Source organism: Aphelocoma coerulescens, chromosome 2 (assembly GCF_041296385.1).
Source record: "Aphelocoma coerulescens isolate FSJ_1873_10779 chromosome 2, UR_Acoe_1.0, whole genome shotgun sequence".
In the NCBI taxonomy this organism is placed as follows: Eukaryota; Metazoa; Chordata; class Aves; order Passeriformes; family Corvidae; genus Aphelocoma; species Aphelocoma coerulescens.
In genome coordinates this window covers 113,430,849-113,454,247 of record NC_091015.1, presented here as the reverse complement: position 1 = coordinate 113,454,247, position 23,399 = coordinate 113,430,849, and the positions used below count along the sequence as shown (strand labels likewise).

Genomic DNA, 23,399 nt, shown 5'->3' with positions numbered 1-23,399 from the left:
GCAAGTGATATCTTCTCTTTGGGAGAGAAGGGACACAAAATGTATTAGTTTGCTTTGAAACTGTGTTTACAGTACTGTGTGGTAGTAACACTGCTAATGAAAGCAAGTGGAGGGCACATCCAGTATCAGATGAGATTTAGTATTTATTGTATTATTTTTTGTTGGCCTGAGAGTTTAAGCCTGCTCTTTTCTGACTCATAAAGTAAAAAGACTTACTTAAAGTAAGTCATAATTTCTCTCCTCAGAAGTTACAGTAAAAATATTTCTTTCTAAATATAATTTGCTATGAAACAATTGAGATGTTTGGCTTTCCACAAAGGAATTTCTCTCAATCACAAACAAGTCTCTGACCTTCAAGCAAACAGGCACAATGATCCCAGTAATAATCTAAATTTATATTTTGACTAGCTCACAATGGCCACATAAATCACACATCAAGGGTGGGAAGATGAAAAAAATGGATAGGCCACAGCCACCCAATTGGCCAGTTGGTGGCTCTTCTGTGGATATTGGCCCTGTCATCATGGCATCTTGACTGGCCTGGGAGGGGATGTGGATGTAAAATACTGAAACAAACCTGGAATTAATTTCTCAGGCACTGGGGCATGCTCATTCCTGTCAGCAGTTAGGGTATGGTAATGCACTGGGACAAACACAGGACAACTCTGTGGTATTTACTTTGATACCCCACTATGATATTCTCAAAAAGGATGAGGCATTAGAGGTATGCATTTTCCAGATCATTCATAACTTTACCTAAAAAACTTCTGTATTCTGTGTAAACCTGTACTCACAGGCATGTGTTGGCAGCCACTGCTACAGGGAGAGAAAAGAAGTGCATGCATCCCTACCTACAAAGTTCAGCATTTCTGTGTGCCTATATTTTCTGTACTGGTTTTTTATGCTGTGATCAGGGAAAGAAAACACGCTTCCCTGTTTCTGAATGAGTAAAGGAACTCGTGTGAGGAAGCATTTAAGGGCAGCCACCTCTGCAAGAGGAGGCGAGTCAGGAGCACAGGGTGACCACAACAGAGGCAGGGGCAGTGCCCTCACTGACCAGGGACGCAGGCACAGATACTCAAACAGGAAAAGCAGAGCAGGTCTGGTGAGAGAAACCAGGGTCAGCCACAGTCCATAATCACCAGAGTCATCCCACAGTGACAAGGCAGGTCTGAGGCTTGGCCAGGAAAGCAACCCAGTGGGTCAGGTCCAGTGACGGATGTGGTTGGGCACAGGAGAAGTTGCAGCATAGTTCAAGAGACAAAATGCAAAGGCTCAGCTTAAATGTTCCTCCTGAGAAAGGAGGAGGAATGCCTGTAACAAGGCTTCTTCACAGCTCTGACATGGCTGTTTCCACAGCTGCCTGATCCAAGGCTACTCTACCACAGCAGAGCTCGCTTTGGGCATGGGCCACTATACCAGTGGTGTGTGCAGAGGATCCTGGCATGGGGCAATGTGCTTTGGTACCAGGAAATACCAAAACACCAGCAGAAAAGTGTGAATTATTCTACTAAATATATTTGGCAAATATCAGAAAATAAAATACTACTGAAAAAATCAGATGTCTGAAGTCAAGAAAAGGAACAATCCAGTGCTCACACATAACCTAAGATATATAAGACATAACCAAAAGATATATGGACCTTAGAAAGTTCACTTGTGAGAGAGCTGCATCGGATTATCTTTTCATCTTGAATTTTTCTGACTTATGAGACAAAATAATAGTCATGTTCTTCAGGAAAAGAGAAGCTTCGTCCTAAAGATTTGGCAATTTGCTCACTACACTTGTTTCATAACTGTCCATGAGACTACTCACAAGCCCACATTGTTCATTTTTGTTCTGTTCATTTTTTCATTAAATGAAGTCTATTGTATTTGGGAATATCCTGGAAAATGCTTGTAATCAAGTCATTGATGGTTTTGTGGGAGAGAACAATGGCCTTTTTAAACCAATATTGTTTATGAAACTAACACCAATTAGGTCCATCAACAGTAACAAATAAACAAGACCTTCCTTTAAAAAAAATTACACCAACTATTGCAGAAAATACTGAACACAAACATGGATGTGATTTTCACATCCACAAACCAGTCTTTGCTATTAAGTGACTGTGACTCCTGCACTGCCAGACTCATTTTGGGTCACACAATCCTCCCCAGTGCACACAGCAGGGCTGTAGCAGCAGCATCCTCCTCCCATTTGTCTTTTGTAAGGACCTCTGACTCTCTTAGAGACACTAACCTCGTTAGCCAACATGATGGCTCATTCCTCCTAGCCATCTGACCATTGTACATGCCCAGTGACACTCTGTGAGTCAGCTGGCAGTCTGTGAGGCCAGGGCAACAATTCCACCTCCTACCTGAAACCTCCCTGCACCATCTCTGACACCTCATCTCCCTACGCGAGGTCAGCGTGGGCATTTCATGCTATTAAAATATTTCAGGACTCCCATGTGTTAGACTCTCTCTCTCTCTCTCCTCTCTGAACTTGGAAAACAACCAAACTTTCTTTCCATCAAATACTTGAAGAGGCTAATGCACAGCTAAAATAACCCTGAGTCAGAGCATTTAAGAAGCAATAAAAAGGATTGATTTACACACAGGGATTTAGTCTTTTTTACACAAATTATTTCATTATGGCAACATGAGTGAACAAGCCACCAAAGTGTTCCAAACAGCATATGTTTAGGCTGGTTTAACAAAATGAGCAGCTAAGAAGACATTACTAATATCTGGGAAATACTTGCTTATCTTGAAGCCTTCTTATTTTAAAACTGAATTATCTGTATAGGCATATACATGAGCAAAAGGTTTATAGCACATGTTACTTGTTGCCAGGCAGCTGCTTTTCTGTAAGAACCATTAAACAATCTCAGGTATGTAAAATCTATACAAATAATCCCTGTCAAAGATGTATCTAAATTTGAGACATCCACATGGAAGGAAAAAAAGATGTATATACAACAAAAGGAGAAAGATCCAGGATATACAAAGAGCTCTCAGTTTATGTAGAAACTGTCAGGGCTCATACGTTTGGAAAACATTTCATCACGGGCTTCACTGCAGGTAAACAGTGATACAATGTAAATCAGAAAATGAAATATATCCAGCTGTCTAATAACAATGACAGCCTAACAGTCTTTTTAAGATAATTTAATTACACTTGAAAATGGCTACGTTATGGTAACACATGTTGGGTATTTTAAACATTACAATCCATAAGACTCATTAAGTAACAACAAAGTTTATGTAAGTAACATTAGGTTCAGTGAACAGAAGTCTCTTCTAAAACTTGTGATCAGTCACAAGGCTCTGTGACTCTTGAAATCATCATTTCACTTAAAGGGAAACTGCTTCCCCCTGCCCCAGATATTTGCATATTCAAAATGAGCACATATCTGCTTACCATACCTACTGAACAAAAAACTACCAAGCCTCACTTCACTTTTTCCTTGTGCAACACACAGCAATTCCTGATGTTGTTTCACATGCCTGCAAAACAAGCAATACCATACTGTTCCTCACAGGAAAACACCAATGTGTCCACTCTGCTTTCTTTTGTCTACCATTTCACCATGACAAAAAATAAATATAAATACATATGTACAAAGACTCATGTATGTTTTTGCTTGCTATGCATGATAAAATATGAGCTTTTTATTGAGAAAATAATAATAATACCACATTAGAATTATTTGCAAAGTTTAAATAAGATCACTCGTCTCTAGCTTTAACAGTACTCCAAGAAGGAGCTCATGCCTTTGTCTTTCATGTTGTGCTGCCACATCAGTGCTCTGCTCTGAGCACTAACCTCCATGCCCTCAGTATTTCTCAACCTGCAATTCAAAACAAGTGGTGGTAGATTAAAGACAAGACAGAAAGAATGTACTCATACCCATGAATTACATTTTCAAGTAACTACAGCTACCACTAAAAAGTTATTTTTCTGTGTTTGGGTGGGTGGCTGCCTGCATATGTGTTCTTCACAAGAAGGGTGGTGAAACAGAGGCGCAGATTTCCTGAAGAGGTTGTGGGATGTCCAGCCCTGGATGCCACTAGGCAAGGTCCTTATCAACCACATTTAACTTGAAGTTAGTATTGTCTTCAGCATGTTGGTCATCCACCCCAGATGACCAGAGGTCACTTCAAACGTCCCTTCTAAATATATTATTCTGTGATTCCATAACATTGTAACTTTGGCTGATTTAAAGCCCTGTCTCACAAATTCACAGGCAATAAAGTCCAGAGGCCTTCATGCACGCGAGGACGCAGAGCCCTGCACAGGCCCTGGCAAACAGCACTGCTGCCAGAGTTGTCAGCAATGCCACACAGCTTAATGAAGCTGCAGAGCTCCTGGTGCCCATGCTGAAGAAGTCAGTGCTGGAAACCTTCCCAACATCAACTCTAATGCAGCTAAGGCTCATGAAATAAATGGCAATCAGCAATGCCAGCATGACCACAGCAAACAGAATCTGTCTTGGCACAACACATTAGCCATGACAAAAGGATTTGTCAGGATGGGAAACCCACACAGTTACTCACTCCATAGTGAAGACAAAAAATCTGAGACATAATATAAAGAGTTCAGAGCCATGAATGCTAAAAGACAATTTTTCACATTCAGAGCAAGTTATAAAGCTCATAAACTTTGTGTATCCACATGAAAAACACAATTACACTGTCTGTATAGGAACAGTTGTCATAGGATCTTCAGTGTCTTCTCATAAATAACATTGTGATTAACAGGAAAACCAACTTCATTGAAAGAAGCACTAGTAAATATTGCCAAAGGTATAAATTCAGTAAGATGTTGCATCGTTCAGTCTCATGATACAAGAACCAGATTGTTTAGCATCTTATGATCTAGGAGTATTCTCTGCAGGCTGGAAAAGGACAATGCCCGTTTTTCTTGACCCTAGAAATCCTGCAAGACATTCTTAAGTCAGCCACTGTAATGGAAGAAGATGTGGAAATCAGAGACTCTGTGCAGTAATTACATTTCTAAAATGGACTGTGGCAGTCCATTATTCCAGGAGTTATTCCTCCACTTCTGTGTCAAGAGGACGCAGTGCCCACAAGAGTCCTGGAGGTGACAGGCCAAGAACAAATTATAGACCCAAGGTATTAAGGGAGATACAGCACCTATAAGAGTCAACTGCACATTCAGAATCCTGACTCTCTGCAGCTATAGGTGTTGTCAGAAGGTGCAATGGCAGCACCTGTGATGCTCAGGGCAGCCAGATTTAGCAGGATTTGTGGCTGAGAACAACTGTTGTTGTATCCATTCATACCTGATTCTTTTGCTCATGCTTTTTTTAGCTCAGGATACCCTCATAAGATCTGCAGATGAAATCCTGCACTACAATGCTCAGGACTCCTGACATTTGCAGCCCCTGGGGCCATGGCAGAACTGGGTCAAGACAGGGACAACAATGGAATTAGCCTGGAACACAAACAGGACCAACATGGTTTAAATAGCCACCTGTCACCTTTACAAGGAAGGAGTCTGCAGATGTGGGCTTTGCTTCCTCTGTTTGTGGGATTTGAATCCACTGACAGCTGTACACTTAGTTCCAGTTCCTGGAACTCTCTGGAGCAGCAGAGATATTCTGTGTGTGGGGGGATGACAAGAAGAATGCTTTGAGGAGCCTGTTCTTTGGAGGCAGATTGCAGCAATTTAAAAGAAAGCAGAAAAAAAGAGGCAGACTGGGATCCTCATTCATAGAGGAGCTAACGAGATCTGGCACTAAGAGGTGACAAGCAAAGTAATTAGAAAATAATTATTTTAAGAGAGAAAGGGATGCCAAAGAGTAGAAGTGAATCAAGATAATTTCAACGGAATGAATCATAAAAAATGTACTATATAGTTCCTGTTGTACTGGGTGACTGAGAGGGATGGGCATGCTCCTAACTAGACCTTAGCAAGATCTTAACTAGATCTTTGTCCCTGTAGCCATTAAACAGGGGAAAAGTACAGCAACCAACACTTTTCTGTCTTCTATTCAGAAAGCTTTTTGAAAATTTGCTTTCACAGGAGCTTTATAACATCTGTAATAGGCCATGTCAAACAAAACCCCAGTGTCACATAAATGCAAGCAGTGGTGAACAACACCACAACAAAAATACAAATGCAATTGTCTGTTAATTCATAATGTTCAAGTTTCCATGCCAGAAAATGCAAGACAGTGTGAATGTGTATGTGCTCCAGTGCCTGCTGTCTGCTAATATCCATCCATCTATCTAGATATTCACACAGACGTAAGATTGAAGAACCAAGATCTCCATACATATACAAGCCATGATTTCCAAAAACAAAAGGACTGACACTGCCAGGACTGACAGGAAAGTGCAAGGAATCTTATTAGTCTGACACTTTGTGTTTTTATTACAATTGAAATGCTAGAACAACACCAAAATTCTGGTTTACGCTACAAATTCACAGTGAAGTTCAGGGTAGATTTAATGATTATATCTTTGTTCATGATACAACTGGAAGAAAAAATTTTATCAGTCCTCTGAAGCAGATTTTGTGAAATGAAATTCTATTTTTAAGACCCCAAGCTTGCTCACTTCTAACATAATTCTTTTGTTCAACTTCTTTGTCCTACTACTTATTATTATAGTAATACCACACTGCAAAGCTACATATTATTTCATCCACATTTAAATGACAATAGACCACATTTTTTTCACTGCCTTTCCAAACACTGCAGTAAAGAAGTCTCCTTATTCTATATTGGTTCTTGATGCTTCTATCCTTTATTACTGGAATAATTTCCTTTTACTCACACCTAAATATGACTCCCACTTCAAATTCCCCATGTTTGCTTTTTTCCTTCTATGAAACTGTTCATTTTTATTTTTTCCAAACATTCTATATCTGTTTTGAAAAGTTTTTTCTGAGTAAAATTTGTATACAAGAAATTTAGGGGTAAGCTTGTCTTCTGTGTAGGCACAAAGCTCAGTTTATCTATTTCCAAAAAGAGAACAATAGAAAGTCAAGTCTGATTTTGTACTTGGATGGCAACATCTAGTATAACCCTGAAAGATAAGAAGTTTATTTTTAAAGAGAATGGGCTACTACTTCTACAGAATTTTAAAGTACTTAAGAAGTTGACACAGGAAATAAGGAAAAGCCTAGCCGTAAAGTCAAGTCCTAGTTATCTTGATGAAATGTCTCTCAAGGGAATTAGTAATTTCTTGGCAGTAAAGCAATGGGCTTGTTATTTTGGGCAGTACTTAAAATCTGAAGAAAGATCTTGGGGTTTGTGACTAAGACTTAAACAATCTAGATTCTATGCTGGCTCCACCATGTAGTCCGAATGTCACACCGGGCAATTTGCCTGATGTCTTCAAACTTAATTTTTCTTTCTTTAAAATGAGAACAACATTTTTTCTCCCACCAAAATATTCATCTTGCCTGCTTTAGTGTCCATACAATTAAGTCACTGGGGCAACTCACAGAACCACAAGCTCATCACGCACTCCTTTACTCTTGGTCTGGGTTTTAAACTGTGAAGTCTGCTACGACATTTGCATATATAACTAGCATAACAAGACATAGAAATCATCTGAAGGATCTGAGAGTTGCAGGCAGGCAACACTCCAGGAAGTTCTGAGTCCAGGAATTAGAGATCTTAACTTTTAAATAAACATTTTTCTTCTGTAAGAGAATGAAGTACTTCAAATTGAAAAAGAATTTTGCTATAATGCCTCTAACTAAGTGGTAAAGCTCTCCTGATCACAATGGCATGATTTTCTTCCTTTCATTCATACAACAATCCTTACCTATGTTTTTCAGATTAACATTTTATTTCTGATCCAGTAATGAGTCCAAAACATGAAAAACAAATAGTATTCCAACACATTTTCCCAGTGCCAATGCTTTAAATGTTACAGGCATAACCATGCAGCTGATTCTCCATAAGTACACAGCATTACTGTTCAAATGCCCTTTATGCTGTGCAATGGAAGCACCAGACTCTGCATGAAGAAACCCAGGTTCAGCACTAGCTCTCTACCAGATCTGAATAACAGCTGACAGAATTTTGAAGCTGGCAGAATTTTGAAGAAAAATTTACAGTGATAAAAAATTTGTTTATTAAATAAAATCACAGCAAAAGTCCTTGAGTACATTCAGTTGGTCAATGAAAGCTAAAACTATTATGATAAAGTAATGCTGGATGTTATTATTCTGGCCAACAAAGTTCATTAAGGACATTATTTCTGTCATTGGACAGACATAAAAAAAGAAAGAAGAAAAGGGAAAAGAACTATTTTTCTTGCCTTACTAGTTGTAGATTTAAAGCAAACTCCAACAGCAAACACTACAAAATTATAAACAAGAACAGCTCTTTGGAAAATTACAAGGCAAAAAGGTGGCCAAGGACCTGAGACCACAATTACTTCACTATTTTCATGCAGTTTCAACTGTGTTTATTTTCATCCATGCCCAGTGAAATGAAACATTTCAGGAAGACTTAGGAATTGCATGGAGCTTTCACTCTGAGAATATAAGTGACATACTCACATACTAAAGGACAAGCAACATGCTCAGAAAAACAATGTAATCTTAGATGCTACAAACTATATCCAAAAGAAAAGTATTGATTCACAACCAAATAGTGAAGGAGTTTGAAATATGTAATCTAGAAGGATACATGCATGTTTTTCTCATCTATGTTCTCTGAAATATTTGTAAGAGCTTCCCTTCAAAGCAAACAACACATGGCACATCTTCCTAAACAAACAGACCAGATGGAGCAACTTGTTTACTATGCAGTGAGTGTTTGCTTCAGATCTACAACAGTAGAAAGAAGATAGCCTGAATGTGTAGGTCACAGGTGAAGCAAAAAGCAACATATGGCAATCCCAAAACCACAATGCAGCCAGAGGAGAGTCTTTCAAAAAACTCTGAAGAAGTAATTGCCATCATTGCCAAGAAGGGAGTAGGTAGCAGGCAGTTTGCATTAGCCAAGACAACCCAATACAAAAAACCACAGAGCCTGAATTATCATCTTGGCAACAGAGAAGAGAGGGGTGCTTTTAGCAGACAGCAATTAAGCATTTGGCAAGCATCTGGAGGAAAGGAAAGGGTGCAAGTCAAAGATAATGCCAGTATCACAGGTCCAGATAACAGAGGAAGAGAAAGACACAATGAGAAACACACAGCAGAAAAATAATGAATTCAGATAGCAGTACATCATCCACTAAGACCAACACAAGAAACAAGCAGAAAAGCAGAGATGTGTGAAAGGACACCTTTGGAGCAGAGAGTCATCTCAACAAAACTGAGAATCATCAAATATTGTGCAGAGGCAGTAACACACACCTGCAAAAGCAGATGATTAACTTTTTGGTTAAGAAGAAACGGAAATAAAGGAAGTTAATGAATGAACTATAAGATATTTTGAAAGAAGGCAGGAGGAGACTTAGAAGTGAAGGTATAATACAGGTGAGAAACAGGGACTAATAGGTGGAAGAGAAAAACTTGTCAGTTTAACAGAGTACCCTTACTTTCTTAAATGAAGCAGGAGTTAATCTACTAAGTATGAACAGCTTGCCTTGTCCCAGTTAGTTATTTAACCTTCACTTCTTACTCAGGGTGAAGTACTAAAAGCATTACAGGTGCTTCATAATTACCACTAGTTAATAGAAGAAAGGGCCATGATGAAATACACCCTTAGAATTTAGGCTAATTTTATCTGTGTGTTTAATTTACCCTCTGCATTTCCTTTGGGTAAATAGAAGTATTTTGCTTCACCTGCTACAGCACACAGCAACACTAAATGCTAATCCAAGAGTTCAGCATGGAACATCTTTCTTTCCTTCATGCTATTAAGAAGAAGTCTTGGAGCTTGCTTTGTCTTCCCGTGATTGACATTACAGACATGTAACTGGCAGACAAAATCAAACAGCTTAAGAAGAAAATGCTCACACTGGTGGGTCATGGGGAGCACAGAAACTTACCATTTGCTATAAAGTTCACTTTGGAACAAAAGCTCAAATGAATTGCACTGTGTCGAGTCAAACAAAAGAAAGTACAAAACTAACAAAACCCCCTTTTGCCTCAGTGAGCCCCAAGACCAACTCAGGATCCTCTCTGCCAAAGAAAGCATGCAGTGCTGCACACTCTCACGACTCAACTGCAAATCTTGCTTTGTTTAAGGTCTCAACTTCTCAGGTCAAGTGATTTAGATAAAAAACTACATGTTAAGTGTTCATGTGAAGAAAAACATTTAGTCACAGAAGTGCAAAGAAAAAAGATATAGTTATTTGAGTATGTATTAACTAAAACCTAGAAACTAATCAAAAAAACCCCATGTTCTTTTCAACAGACTCTTTTCTGCTGATTTGACTGTATGCTAGAATAAGCCTTATGATATTTGAATGCTCAAAGACAGTGTTACAGCGAATTTCTGAACCTGCCCTGTTACGAACCTACTGAAAATGTGTATCTTACTAAAATTCCAATTAAGCTTTACTCTTTCCCTGGGCAACCTTGAGAAATCCTGTGAGGGACACCACATTTCTCGCCCCCTCTCTTGCAATAAATGAAGCTTCTCCATGTTCACAACCAGAGGACAGCAGTTCTTCTTGCTTCCAGCAGAGAGACAAAATAACAGAAGGCAGCAAGAGAGATTGAAGACTAAACAAAGATTAACCGCACTGTCTACTTGTTCATTTCCACATGTTCATCTGCATTAGGTGAGCTAAAGCTGCATTTAAAAAAATCCTTTCTTACAGCTTTACTTTCCCAAGTATAAATTGCAAGGGGTCCTACACATGTGAAGTATAAAATGACTAACAAGAATTTAAATGTTAAAATATTATCTACTTCCTACAAGAATTGTTTAGCTGAACTAGATCAATATTTCTAAGCACATCCAAAGCAGGAATGTTAGAATGACTCAGTAAGTTATCACTTGAAAGAAGAGCACAGGTGTATTAAACAAAACAGGTGGGAGCACTCTGAATTCACCTTATTCATAAATAACTATTTTTCTCATTTTAAATCTCTTCACATTTTGAAAACAAACTTACTGTCTTTCAATACTTACCTCTAAATTTAAACTAACATGTGCTTTTAAATTGGGAAACCAGCACGTGGTAACTGAACTGCTGAAGTGAAATCAAGTGTTTAGTTCCCTTGAGTTCCTGTCTTCTTTGACCACTGACCAAATTCAAAACTGATTAACAAGCAATTAGGCTATCTTAGCTACGTTAAAATTAGTAATGGACAATAATATATGTTATTGTTGAAATAATGCTGCTTAGATTTTCCAGGAACTTTATGTTAGAGAGCCTCTAAACCCAGTCACACTGAAATATAAAAAAATGAGACATCAATTAGAAACACACAGACACAAAAAGTCTATTTGAACAACTTTCTCTCTTAAGATGACTTAATAATCCAGTAAGACCATAACATTTTACAAAACAAACAAAAAAAAAAGATCCAATGCTCTTCATAAAACACCGTGAATATCCACTTCATTCAAAGGAAGTTACTCATGTCCTACAATATCAAAAGTAGAATATGGAAGAAACAATGCAGCACAAAATGAATGCAATATTATATTCAGATACTTAATCTGCTGACCAAAGTGCTCCTTTCTCATCTGAAAAAAAAAACCCAAAACATACTAAAGTCTGGTTTCCCTTGGCTTACCAAAAATCAAATACCAAACTGAACCTATTCAGTACTCCTAAATTCATCACTGCAAGTGTAAGTGCTGTGTGGACCAAAGTGGTGCAGGAAAAGAAGAGCTGTAAACAACAGGAAATCTTCAGAGACTGAGCTGCTTTGTATGCTTTTCATCTGTCATTCAACCTACATTTTATGTACTTTATTCTCATCACCTGCGCATCTCCTGCACTTTTTACGTTGTGGATGTTGAACTTCTAATAGAGAATAGAGAAATGCAGGAATAGAAGGTTTGAGCTGGAGTTTGTCCCCTGCAGATCAAAAAGCCAATGCTATCAGGTCCAACTTATCACTGAAACTGAACTTACTGAACTCCAGGGTGTATTTTGTCTCAGTTTCAGCATTGCCCTAGGCAAAATCCCTCAAGAAAAAACAAAGAACTTCCTCCATGCAACCGCACTGTCATCCACTTTTATTCATCCACAGAAAGCATACTCCTTATGTTATTGTGCTTTGATTATTAACCTTCTGGAAATTAGCAAACAGGTAGGAAAACACAGCACCTCTAACAGAAAATTCATACCTAGCAGAGTTCATAGACAAACAATGTCATATTATCTCAGAAGCCTTCAAGAGATTTAGCAGATCAGAAACGTAGTTGTGAATTCTGCAGCCTAAATTTACTATAAGAAGACCAAAAAAAGAAAATAAAGTATGAGACACAGCATTCTTATTTCATACTGATACTCTAAACTTGTCTTTTATTATACAGAACAACAAAGAAGGACAACACAAAGAGCCACTAAATTGTAGGCACTCAAACAACATCTAAAGCTTAATTTTTTTCTTGCAGTTTGAATGAGCAATCCCATTAGTCTCTTGGTCTGAACAAACAGGCAAACACATCCACTGGCACTGGTTTACTCAAAAACCAGCACCTTAAAGCCAATTGATATGATAGCTATCAATGAGTACATTTGATTGCTGCCATAGGTATGCCTCTGATTAGATGGGTATCTTCTCAAGCACAATTTCATAGACTTTATATAGGAAGGGTTCTGCAAAAACTAAAGAGCGGTAAAAATTATCTTATTCTTCCAAAACTCTGAGTCCTCTTTCAGACTCATATAATCTATAGTTGCAGACTTTTCCATCTCATCCCATGAAAAAAAATAGGCAATTCTGTAGTTACCAAAAGTCAAAAAATTCCACCGAAAACAAGCCCCCAAAACTACCAAAACCCCCAAAACATCAAATAAACATCAACACCACTTAACTTAATGCTCTATGCTCTATTATTTGTGGGTTTTGCAGGCAAAATGTTCCCTGGAAGAGTCCAAGTTACTGTAAGACCTAGTTTTCCACCATCCATTATCTGAAATTGTCGGAAGACCAAAGGCTGAAACTGCCTCTGAACTCTTCCCCAGTCGATTGAAAGGCTTATCGGTGGTATCACTGGAATGAAGATTTCATCATAAATCCTGTGTGACTTCAGGGTGTGTAGATTAATAAAGGCACATCATATACTGCAAAATTACAAAGCCTTTACAAGGAACAGTTGAATTCTCTTAGAGAACTCTGGACAGATGGCAGGACTTGACTATCACTAAATCAGCTTAGTCAAATACATTATTAGTTCTCCAGCCCAATATTTGCTGTGTATTCCCACTGAAACTGCTGAATGAAAAGGGCAACGTGTCAAGCTTATAGCAAGTAAAAACCAGAAATCCATTTTTCTCCAAGACTCATCTCCACCCAGTGTGCTAGAAACTTATACAAATTATAAAAAACCAAAGCTCCTCTTGCAGCTCATTACAAAACACTAAAGATCAAAACCTAAACTCTACTTTTTTGTGTGTTTGCTATTTAATCAAGTGTCTGTTAAGCTGCTTCCTTGAGACTATGGAGCATTTCAGGAAAATCAGGAGGTCAGACTGACTGACACAGAACCCCCACATCAATGAACAAGCATAATGGGCTTTCAGGTATCTAAAATAACAGGTCCCTCAAAGGCTGGAGTGCAGCTTCTCTGCGAGATAATTCCATCAGCAAGGGATGAGTGATTCACTTATCAGAACTGCCACATAATGCTCAAGCACAAATTAATGCTTGCAAGAAAAGATGCATGATTCTGCTTTGGTTTCTAGAAGGCAATTCTGAGCTCTTGTTAATTTTCCTCTTAAAAGCACAAGGAATCAAAAGCTTTCATAGAATTATCAGGTTTGTAACCAAGCGTTCACAGAGAAATTCTTTTTTCAGTACATGACGAAGACTTATTTTGATGGAAGTCACATGCATTCATATTTTACTAAAAGAAATGATTCTCAAACATTTTTGCCTGTCCTCTGTGCAGTGACATTTCTTCTCCCTTGTCACCATAAGTTTAATGCTCAGGGAGGAGAACAAAGTGATTATTACTGTGCATGACAAGGATTGTTTGCTGTAGCAATTACTCCTCAATCAGAATGTTACTTTTGTTTACACTCAACACAGATAAAAAAATGAACCCTAGATATTACCATATGCTAAATATACATTTTACACTGATTGAATTATGAGCAAGTAACACACTTTAATACAGGTGTGGCATGGCTTTCAATGCAAAATTATGACACCTCTTTTGAAATCCTAACACTCTCTGCTATTAAATACCTGTTCTCATTTTCATCTGCATGAGAGAGGTAGTTAATTTTATTTGCATCAATACACTGAAATAACAGGTATATTCTCATTTGTACGACAGGGCACACTCTATTCTTATAACCTGCGTATTTATTTCCCTGAATTATTACCTAAAATACAGTCAATGCTTCGAGTTTCCAATTAAAAGGTTAAAAAAAATTAGTTCCACAGACAACTACTGTGATTTTCATTGTATGTTAAGATTTTTAATAGAGATACTGAGGGCTCATGAATAGAATTTGCACAGAGAGTGCACAGTCTCCCTAAAACATTTCTACAATTGATTCCTTCTGTGATTTGACTCTCACCATTGTTTGGGACAGGCTATTTAATTCCCTCCTGACTCTTAAACAACGTGAGAGGTTGCGTGTCTCCGTGCTAGCACACATCCTGGTTAACTGCATTAATCACACACAACAGGCCTGTGCTCAGTTAGGTGGGTCTTTTCAAACAGATGGCAATTAAAGCCTCCTACATATGAATCACTTTGCATTCACAGAATACTTTCTATATGAGCACTAAATATTTACAAATGAGGCTGGCATATTTTATATAATTTCACCACCTCGGCTGAGATGACTGAGGAGCGCTATCATTATGTACATAACAGAGTTAGAGGCAGGTGCAGATTAAACAAGGTCACCTTATTCCTTACTCCCATCTTCCTATTACGGCTGTGGCACCTGGACTCTGAACTTGACACACCACTCACTTTGCTGGTTTGAAATAAAGGGTGTAGCAATTCCAGATAGTTTACAGGATGTTTTGCAAAAAAAAAGTTATGATGGTGATTAGTTAAGATTTTTAGAAGTTTCCCACATATCCTAGTATGGTCATTTAGGCCACACTCTCTTCCACAGGAATCAAAAAAGTGAGATGAGCTGTCTCTGCTCAATTCCTAGTTCTGAAAAACACCAGCATCATCAACTTCAAGTCGAACTCTGCAACCCCAAAGGAATTTTGGAGGAGGGAAAAGCGATTGACTCCACAGCCTCCTTCAAAATGACAAAGAGAAGAGTCAATATCCTAATGGTCACAGTGCTGCTTATTAGAGACATTCTAAAATGAAGCCTTTGTCTCACAGGAACCTCCAATCTGCTTTTTTACTATCAACAAATATATTTTTAGAAGATCAAAATTAGAAAACTCTTTTCCCATGAAAGATGAAATACAGCATATTGAACTGACTCTTACTATATAATTTCATTTGAAACAAAAACACTTCTACTTTCCCCAAATGAAGTATTTTATGTTTTGTTAAAAATATTTTAACAGTGGTTTATTATCCGCATTTATAGTATTAGGGCCTTTGATTACCTTCCTTTTAAAAAACACAAAGCAAAATTGTAAACAATATTTAGTATGCAAAGCATATGACACACTAGATTATAATTTTTAAATAAGGTACTAGATTTGTGAACTGAGATTTTACAAATCCTGAAACAAAAGCAGGATGTGTTTGTTTAAACCAAACCACACAAAGCAATAAAATGTGCCTACTTCCAGTTTCTGTACTTCCATCTTTTATGAATTACTCCTTACACTGTATCCTGCAGAAAGGACATTTAATACTTGAAAAAATCTGGATAGCCTTAACATTTTACTACTTGTAGTTGAATCAGCTGACCTTTCATTTTGTCTTTATAACCAGCCATCATCATGCACAGTTTGTCTATGAATAAACCACTTGGTAACAGCACTTTGTCACCTTCACATATATTATTGATGAGAAAGCTGACAGCCTGCCTATTAAGATGCTCCACTTGTCCCATCTCCAGGCTCAGCCTGAGGTACGGATGGAATAGTTGAAGTGAAAACTCAGTTTTACATTTCAAAGAAAGTTCAAAGGCAGTGAGAAAAGGCTGCCCTGCAAAGGACACAGAAATTGTATTTATTGCTGGAAAAGTTTATTTGAGTAGACTATATTATCTACTCTGTATGATAATAAAAATCAGACCATGAGTCCACATCTTGTTCAGTTAGATATTCTACTTAGTTTTGCGTTCAGTCTTGGATTTAATCTATGAATCTGACAAATCAAACAATTACAACACTAATCACAGCTTAGTATCAAAAATACAGATTCAAATAATGGTCAAGATATAAACCAAGCAGATTCAAGTGGATTTGTGTTTCTATTGTTACCCCAGAAAGACATAGAACAATATTTCTTGGGCCCCAAAACATTGCCAAGGTGATAAATTAAAGGTCATATCAAAAGTACCTGAAATCAGGATGCCTTTAAATGAACAAACCCTGAGATCACTTGTACTCTCTGCTTCCATCCAAATTCTCACATTGCCAAAAATCACCAAGCCATTCCATAAACACTAAGTATTTATTCCATCACCTATTAGTCCTTTCTAAAGTAAGTATAACAAAGTAATTTATCCAAAAGAAATTACCTAAATTAAATATTCTTTAAAATACCTATATGTTTTAAAGAGATTAGTATCAAATGAGATTACATTGGCTGTATAGCAAATCTTTAATCTTGGTTTTGAAAAACCACACAGCCTTTCTTTCCTGTATTTTTGAACATGAGACTAAATATCCCATGTTAAGACACACTTATCAGCTGCCAACGAAAATCGTAAATATAATACACAGTACAACTTTGCAATGATAACTCCACACTGTAAGTACACTACATCTACTCCCTAAGTTAATGAAAAAGAGCTAAATCAGCACTAACCAAGAACACAAAATACTTCTCTTACCTCCATTTCTGTGCAGTATAAACGGCCCGATTTATCTGTAAGAAGAAAAAAGAGTTTTCAGACTAAGTAAGAGACGGTGGAAGAATAAAACTAAAAACATGAGTCACTTCTCTTTTTTGAGTAATTACCAAGTATTCTTTGTCTTACTTGAATCACACATTTCAATAATGTTTTTATTATATATGCATCATTGTATTAACGACAAGAAGGCCCTACCCTTTTTATATGGATCCTTTACAATACTTGATCTTAAAAAGACGTGTCTTTACTGCCTGGCTTCATTATTTAAATCGTATGATTGATGTTTGGCCATGGAGGGAACATGAAAACATGTTGGCTTAAATTAAGCAGTAGCAAATAATTATTTCAAGAGAATAAGCAGCATTAATTCATAAACTAGGGAAAAGCCACTGTTTCATCTGATACTTCTGGGATTTCAAAGAGTTCAACAGAAACACGAAGTTCAAGCAAATTAAAGTTAAAACATTACTGTACTATTTTTGTAAGTTCTACTTGTCAATTTTTGCATTTCCTCCAAGTTCAGAGACATCACTTTGGAATTTGTATAATAAAGAAAAATTAAGCTTCTGAATTGTTTCATTAAACAGAAATCTCAATTTTCTGAAACACAAAACAGTTTTATACCAAAGTGGCTTGACAGCTTGGCAAAAAGAAGACTGAAATTTCACAGCACATTAGGGAAGTATCATGTCACTAAAAGCAGCAAGTTTATAATTTTGTATTAATAATCCTTATCAAAGTAGAGTGAAGGAATCCTGACAGGATGATTTCCTTCTGGAAGAAAATGTATTCAAGAAAGTTAAGAATTCCACAGAAATCTATCCATTTGAAAGGGGACCTCCCAAAACTTTAATTTCAAAACACACAGATATCAAATTTTAGCTTCATTGCATTCACATGGCTGGTTTAGAATTTGCAGCTTTGGACTCAACAGCACAGAGCCAACAAAACACATTACATAATTTTGAGACTTCATGTACTCAAAAACTAGAAGAGGATGCATTCACTTGACTGTGCGTACTCTGAGAGTGCATGTTCAGGTGATGATTAGGAAGGATTTACTGCAGCAGTTCAGAAAAGCCTGGGATTTGTATCCATAACTGGAAGGACTATTTTATCAGACTGGCTGACAAGCCCAAGGAAGCTCAACCAACTGGCTGGCACAATGTTTGCACAGAGGAATGATTGCACTGACTTCATATGACAAATGTGAATGGCATGCAAAACACTCAGCTCTGGGGAAGAGTCACCTGCACAGAAGAAAACTAATTTTTCATACTGAACTGGTCACCTTCCTTTTGAAACTAAAGGTTAAACACGTCCTGAATGAATAGGGAACACCCTCCTAAAGGAGTGAAAGTTGTTTACTTTCCTTTTGAACTGTTGCCAAAGCAAGCTGAATACTTAGCACTGGTGTCTGACTTCAAAAGCAAGAGCAGAAGAGTGACTTAAAAAGGCTTTTGCATCACATTTTGTCTTTTCAAAAGGACTGGTACCTCTGGTTCATTCACTTTCAGATCCACATAATAAATTCTTGGTGTTTAAAATGGTAACATTCACGTGATTGTTACAAACTATAAACAGGAGAAATGTACTGAGAATGTTTTTTAACTGCTACAATTATTAGCAGATTTATTAATGTTAGGGGCTACTTCTGTGAAATCAAATGACGGATAACCAAAACATTGTATCTTGTTGATACAAGATAGCAAAAGATTAATTCAGAGAAATGTAGTCAAGATAGGGGAAGAAAAAAGCACATCCTGTCTTTCAGAAGACATTACTTCTAAAAAAAAATTAGTACTTCATTAAAAGGTGCTAATTTTAAACCTATAGCAATGCAATTAATACAGAGGGCCACCAATGTTTGCAATCACTCATAATTTAAAATATCTGGACTTGCATCTCCTATGGTCTAAGAGAACAGGAGCCAAGCTGTCCTCTAGATCCTCTGAGTAGCACCAAGTACCCACTGCTTCACCTCATAGCAGTGCTGAGATCCTATGAACATCCTTTTAGCAGAAGTCCCAAACAAGTCCTGAAGCAGAGAAAACAAATAAATCAGTCCAGACTAAAACAAAAAAGACAAAACTTGAATTTCTGAAAGTAACAGCAAGAAGCTTATCTTCAGCTCCTTTTATAAACTTCCATGAAAGCTGCTCCCCAAGGAAAAGCACTCAAACTCTGGAAATTTCCCTTAGTTCATATATGGTACTATCAAAATTTACTACTGCTTTCAGAGCAAATCATAACTCATTTTTAGCTCTATTATTAAACTCAACTATTTATTCCTACTTACACCAGATTAAAAAAACCAATAGTATTGTCATGAGTGCATGTGCTGGAGCAAGAAGGGGGAATAACAAGTGTCTCATGCACCCAGACAGTAACCTAGCTGGTGCAAGCTACTGAGTTACAACATTTTAATACACACTGCATTATGGTAATTATTAGCCATACCATTCCATATGCCTCTGTATCCTGTGTCCAGCTGTACACTGAGCAGATTTCCCAAAGCTATTTGCAGTCACTTGTGGACTCCCTCCATCAGGAATTTACTACATTTCTGAAGAGATCATTAACAATACTATTAATGCACTTACATGTATCTATCAAGACTGAAATGAATTTGCTTTTATATGGCCCCTGCAAGTCAATTTATTTAAACTGACTGGGAGTAGAAATTTCTTCTCTCTTCAGCTGACATGACTGAAAAAGCAGTAACTCATAAATGTAGCCTAAGGGTCACACTTCCTTCATTTGCACTGGGAGAAAGAAAAAATTCCCCATAAGTCATAGAACAACCTCTGCAAGCAGGATGAAGTGCTTCTCTGGTAAACAGGTGAGGCCTTAAAAAACTATTTCAGCTGCTGCTTTTTAGCATAAATGCAGGCTTCTCCAGACTTCAGAACCATTCAACTAGATATTCATCTGTGCAGCATTTTTACCACTCTTACTGCCTAAAACTATTCCACAGTAATCTTCCATGACAGCTTTCAAATAGAAGCTTAATGCATTCATTACTAGTAAACAGTATAACTTTAACTGCCAACTTCAGTTTATAGACAAGCTACAGTTTGGAAAATTAGAGCATTTTTTACTCTCAGCTTGTTGAAATGCAAAAAATGAACAGTTTTTGCAAGAAGGAAAGTGACTTACTTTGGAGGTTTCCTGTATTTCCAAAAACAATCTCCAGAGGGACACATTTGCCAGAAAAAAAAAATAAAAAGAAACCCCAAACCTTCACATTCATTTTTTGTTCTTCTAAATTTCTATTGGAAAATTATTCTTCTGTCAAACCCTCAGCAAGAGGAGTCACGATAAACTTTCCTCAAGCACTGTCTCATCCTTCAAGGAGGGAGCTCCCTGTACTACCAATGGTAAGAAGCACACATTTAAGACTGAGTTTTAATAACAAAATAGGTAACTCAGTATGTTAGAATGGACTGACACAGGGTATTTGTAGGGCAGCACGTGGCATGTGCCAACCCATCTGCACTCCTCTATCTGAAGAAAAATCAAGCTACAGCGTTGACTTTAGTGATGTGACACCACAATCACATGGCCACTATTTCAGCTATAATCAGCTGCTCTAAGAGCCCTGCAGCTCAGAGCATCTCCCTAGCCTTCCTCAAGTGTCTCAGACTCCTCTGCTCAGATCCACAAGCATTTCCTTCAAGACAGCTTCTTCCAGAACTGAAATTATAAGCACTGATTCTCTGGCAACAGTGTGGCTGATGCACACATGGACAACAAACCTGGAACTCCTTTTGTGTTAAAGATTAATATTATAATTAAATGCCACAGCCCACTTCTACAGGTTTGGAGTGAAATCAAGCTGGTGTCGCTACAATAACAGCACTCAAGTTGCCTTCAGAAATGACAGACTCAGCCTGTATGTACTGGAGGACAGTGGAAGAGGAGGATGAAGAAGAACATAAGGATTAACCTAAGGAAAGGGAGCAAGGAAGAACATGAGAGTCACTAACTCAAGTTCCTTCAGTTGAACGGTCTTTAATCATGCCCCCCAAATTAACAATAAACTGAATTTGTATTTGCTTTCTAATTTTTACATCAAGAGGCACTGTAGCTACAAGAGTGAGCTTTTCTTTGCTCTTAAGAGAATGAGGACTCCTCAAGTGAAAAAAAAGTTCAGATTCACATTTAAACATCAAATTGCAGAAACTGGAGTTTCGGCAACTTTGGAATTACCAAAACCTGGAGATTTTGTAACTAATCTAAAACTGATCAAGTCAGTTACCAAAAATGACAAGTTCATCAATACAACAGTCAAGATGAGCACCAATGAAAGGAAAGGCGATGAAAGAAGAAAGCAAAGGTAATCATGCAACAGAAGGAAAAGAGATAAATACGCAAAGAATGGGATTTGTAATTCAATGAAGGGAGAGGAAAATACTGACGTAGGAGGAGTGAGCCAGGCTGAGGACAGACAGTGAAAACTTGTATGATAAAAAGAAACAGGAGAAAAAAGTGAAAAAAAGACAAATAAAGGCAAAGGATATCTTAGGAGCAAGACACATCAGGATGCAGGGAAGAAAGTCAAAAAGAGTGAGAATATGAGGAAGTGGAAGGAAGCAGACTGGATTAGGAGAGGTAATCAGAGACCCCTCAGAGCAGGAAGCACAGAGACCCAAGCTCTTAATAAAAATACTTAGGCTTTGAGGATCAACATATCCTTTCTTTAAACTGTAATTAGAAGGTAAAAAGAAATCGGATGACGTTTTAGAGCTTGTGGCTTTTTGGATATGACTCAGATTTCTGTATCAGACTACAGCTGATGACTTAGTAATTATATGTCCCATTTTTCTGCTTAGGAAAGAGAAAGAAAATACAAGGAAAATTCTTAGAGAGGTTTCTAAACCAACAGCAATCAGGACTTTCCTTCCCCGTGCCAGTCTTTTTTCATGCCTTCTTTTTTCTCCATTCAACACAAAGTTACTCCTCATTTTGAACAGTCATAAGCAATCTTTTTGTCTATTGCACACAGCAAGGGTAATGACTAAGAGGTCTTCTGTGCTAATACTCTGGAAAATTTTGTAATAAAAATATTTTTAATTACAAATTAACAAATCCATGCTACCTTAATGCTACCTCCTAAGATATAATTAAATGGTTGCTCTTTGTCTTGTCTCATTTCTATTCTGCACAAGGCTGTGATCAACATATGATTTTTCTGTGTTCCACTGCTCACTCTCTTTAGCAAACCTGTAAGTTTTCCTAGGGATCACATCAATTTTTGTTACTCTAAGATAAATACTGTGATAGTTCTGCATCTCCAAATGCTGCTGAACTCCATTCAGAGCTGCCAGTCTCTTCTGTAGATGCTTAAATACAGACACTGCACTCACTCTCCTCTGGCCTGATATCAACCCTTCCACAAAAAAGTGTGAATTTGCAGAGTTCATATGTCTTGATTTTTATTTTTTAAAATTTCTGTTTCTCTGATCATTTTCTAATTTTTCCTGGAGCTACCCAACTGCCTGCTCATTCAACAAGTATGTGTGCTCCTGGCAGAACTGTGACTGCATTCAAGTCATCAGCAGTTTTCCCCCATAATTTTTGATGGATCCAGAATTTCAAGCAGGTTACAGCTTTTCTAAACTGATAACTCAGCACTACTGCATCTGTTAAGAACTGTCACCAGCTGTTAATAAACTCTCTCAAGTAAATGAAAAAGGAGTTCTCTTTATTGTTCTCTACCTCAGCTATGTCTTTGCAGTCTTGTATTTACACTATACAAAGTGACTCATCTCCTTTTGTTCCTCTTAAAGTGCACAGTAATAAAACACAGTAATGCAATCATAGTTGCATGTGTCATGCAAGCTGTTTTAAGGTTTTATCAGGAATAGAGCAATATTTCTCCTTTTTGGATCTGATGTTGTAATGTGATAAACTAATTCAGAAATAAAGAGTACACACTCCCCAGTTTCCTTTTAACAGATACTAAGAAAAAGCTTCTCCACTTCCATAAAGATATGTTAATTGCCAACATGGATCCAGGATGTTACATACCTTTAATCCTCTTTTCACCTGCAACATTCCTACTGCACTCTTGGCAAACACGCTCATGCTTGGGTAAGACTCATGCACAGCTCTGCTGCTATGCGGGTCATTCGCGCTGCCTGTCGCTCTGAATCATCCTGTTCAAGGCACTCTCTTTCTCTCTCCCCCTCTGTCACATCCTACTCTGCTACTGTCTTCATTTCCAAAGCTCCTCTTGTGCTCCCCCAGTCCCACCCATCATCTCTCACTGGGCACTGTGGGGTAAACGATGACCTCCAGCCAGCCCTGAAGCTGGACTCCATTAT

The 23,399-nt window shown here is 37.7% G+C and overlaps 1 protein-coding gene across 3 annotated transcripts in view; it reads right to left on the bottom strand.

Annotated features, from left to right (window-relative positions):
* SPIRE1 (spire type actin nucleation factor 1) overlaps positions 1-23,399 on the bottom strand; it is a 128,251-nt gene that overhangs the window by 98,638 nt on the left and 6,214 nt on the right. For all 3 annotated transcript variants that reach the window (XR_011148340.1, XM_069004396.1, XM_069004397.1), the window contains exon 2: positions 17,050-17,084. Coding sequence is in view for 2 of the 3 variants with exons in the window: in XM_069004396.1 (XP_068860497.1) it covers positions 17,050-17,084 (35 nt within the window). In the remaining variant the exon portion in view is untranslated. The remainder of the gene's footprint in view (positions 1-17,049; positions 17,085-23,399) is intronic.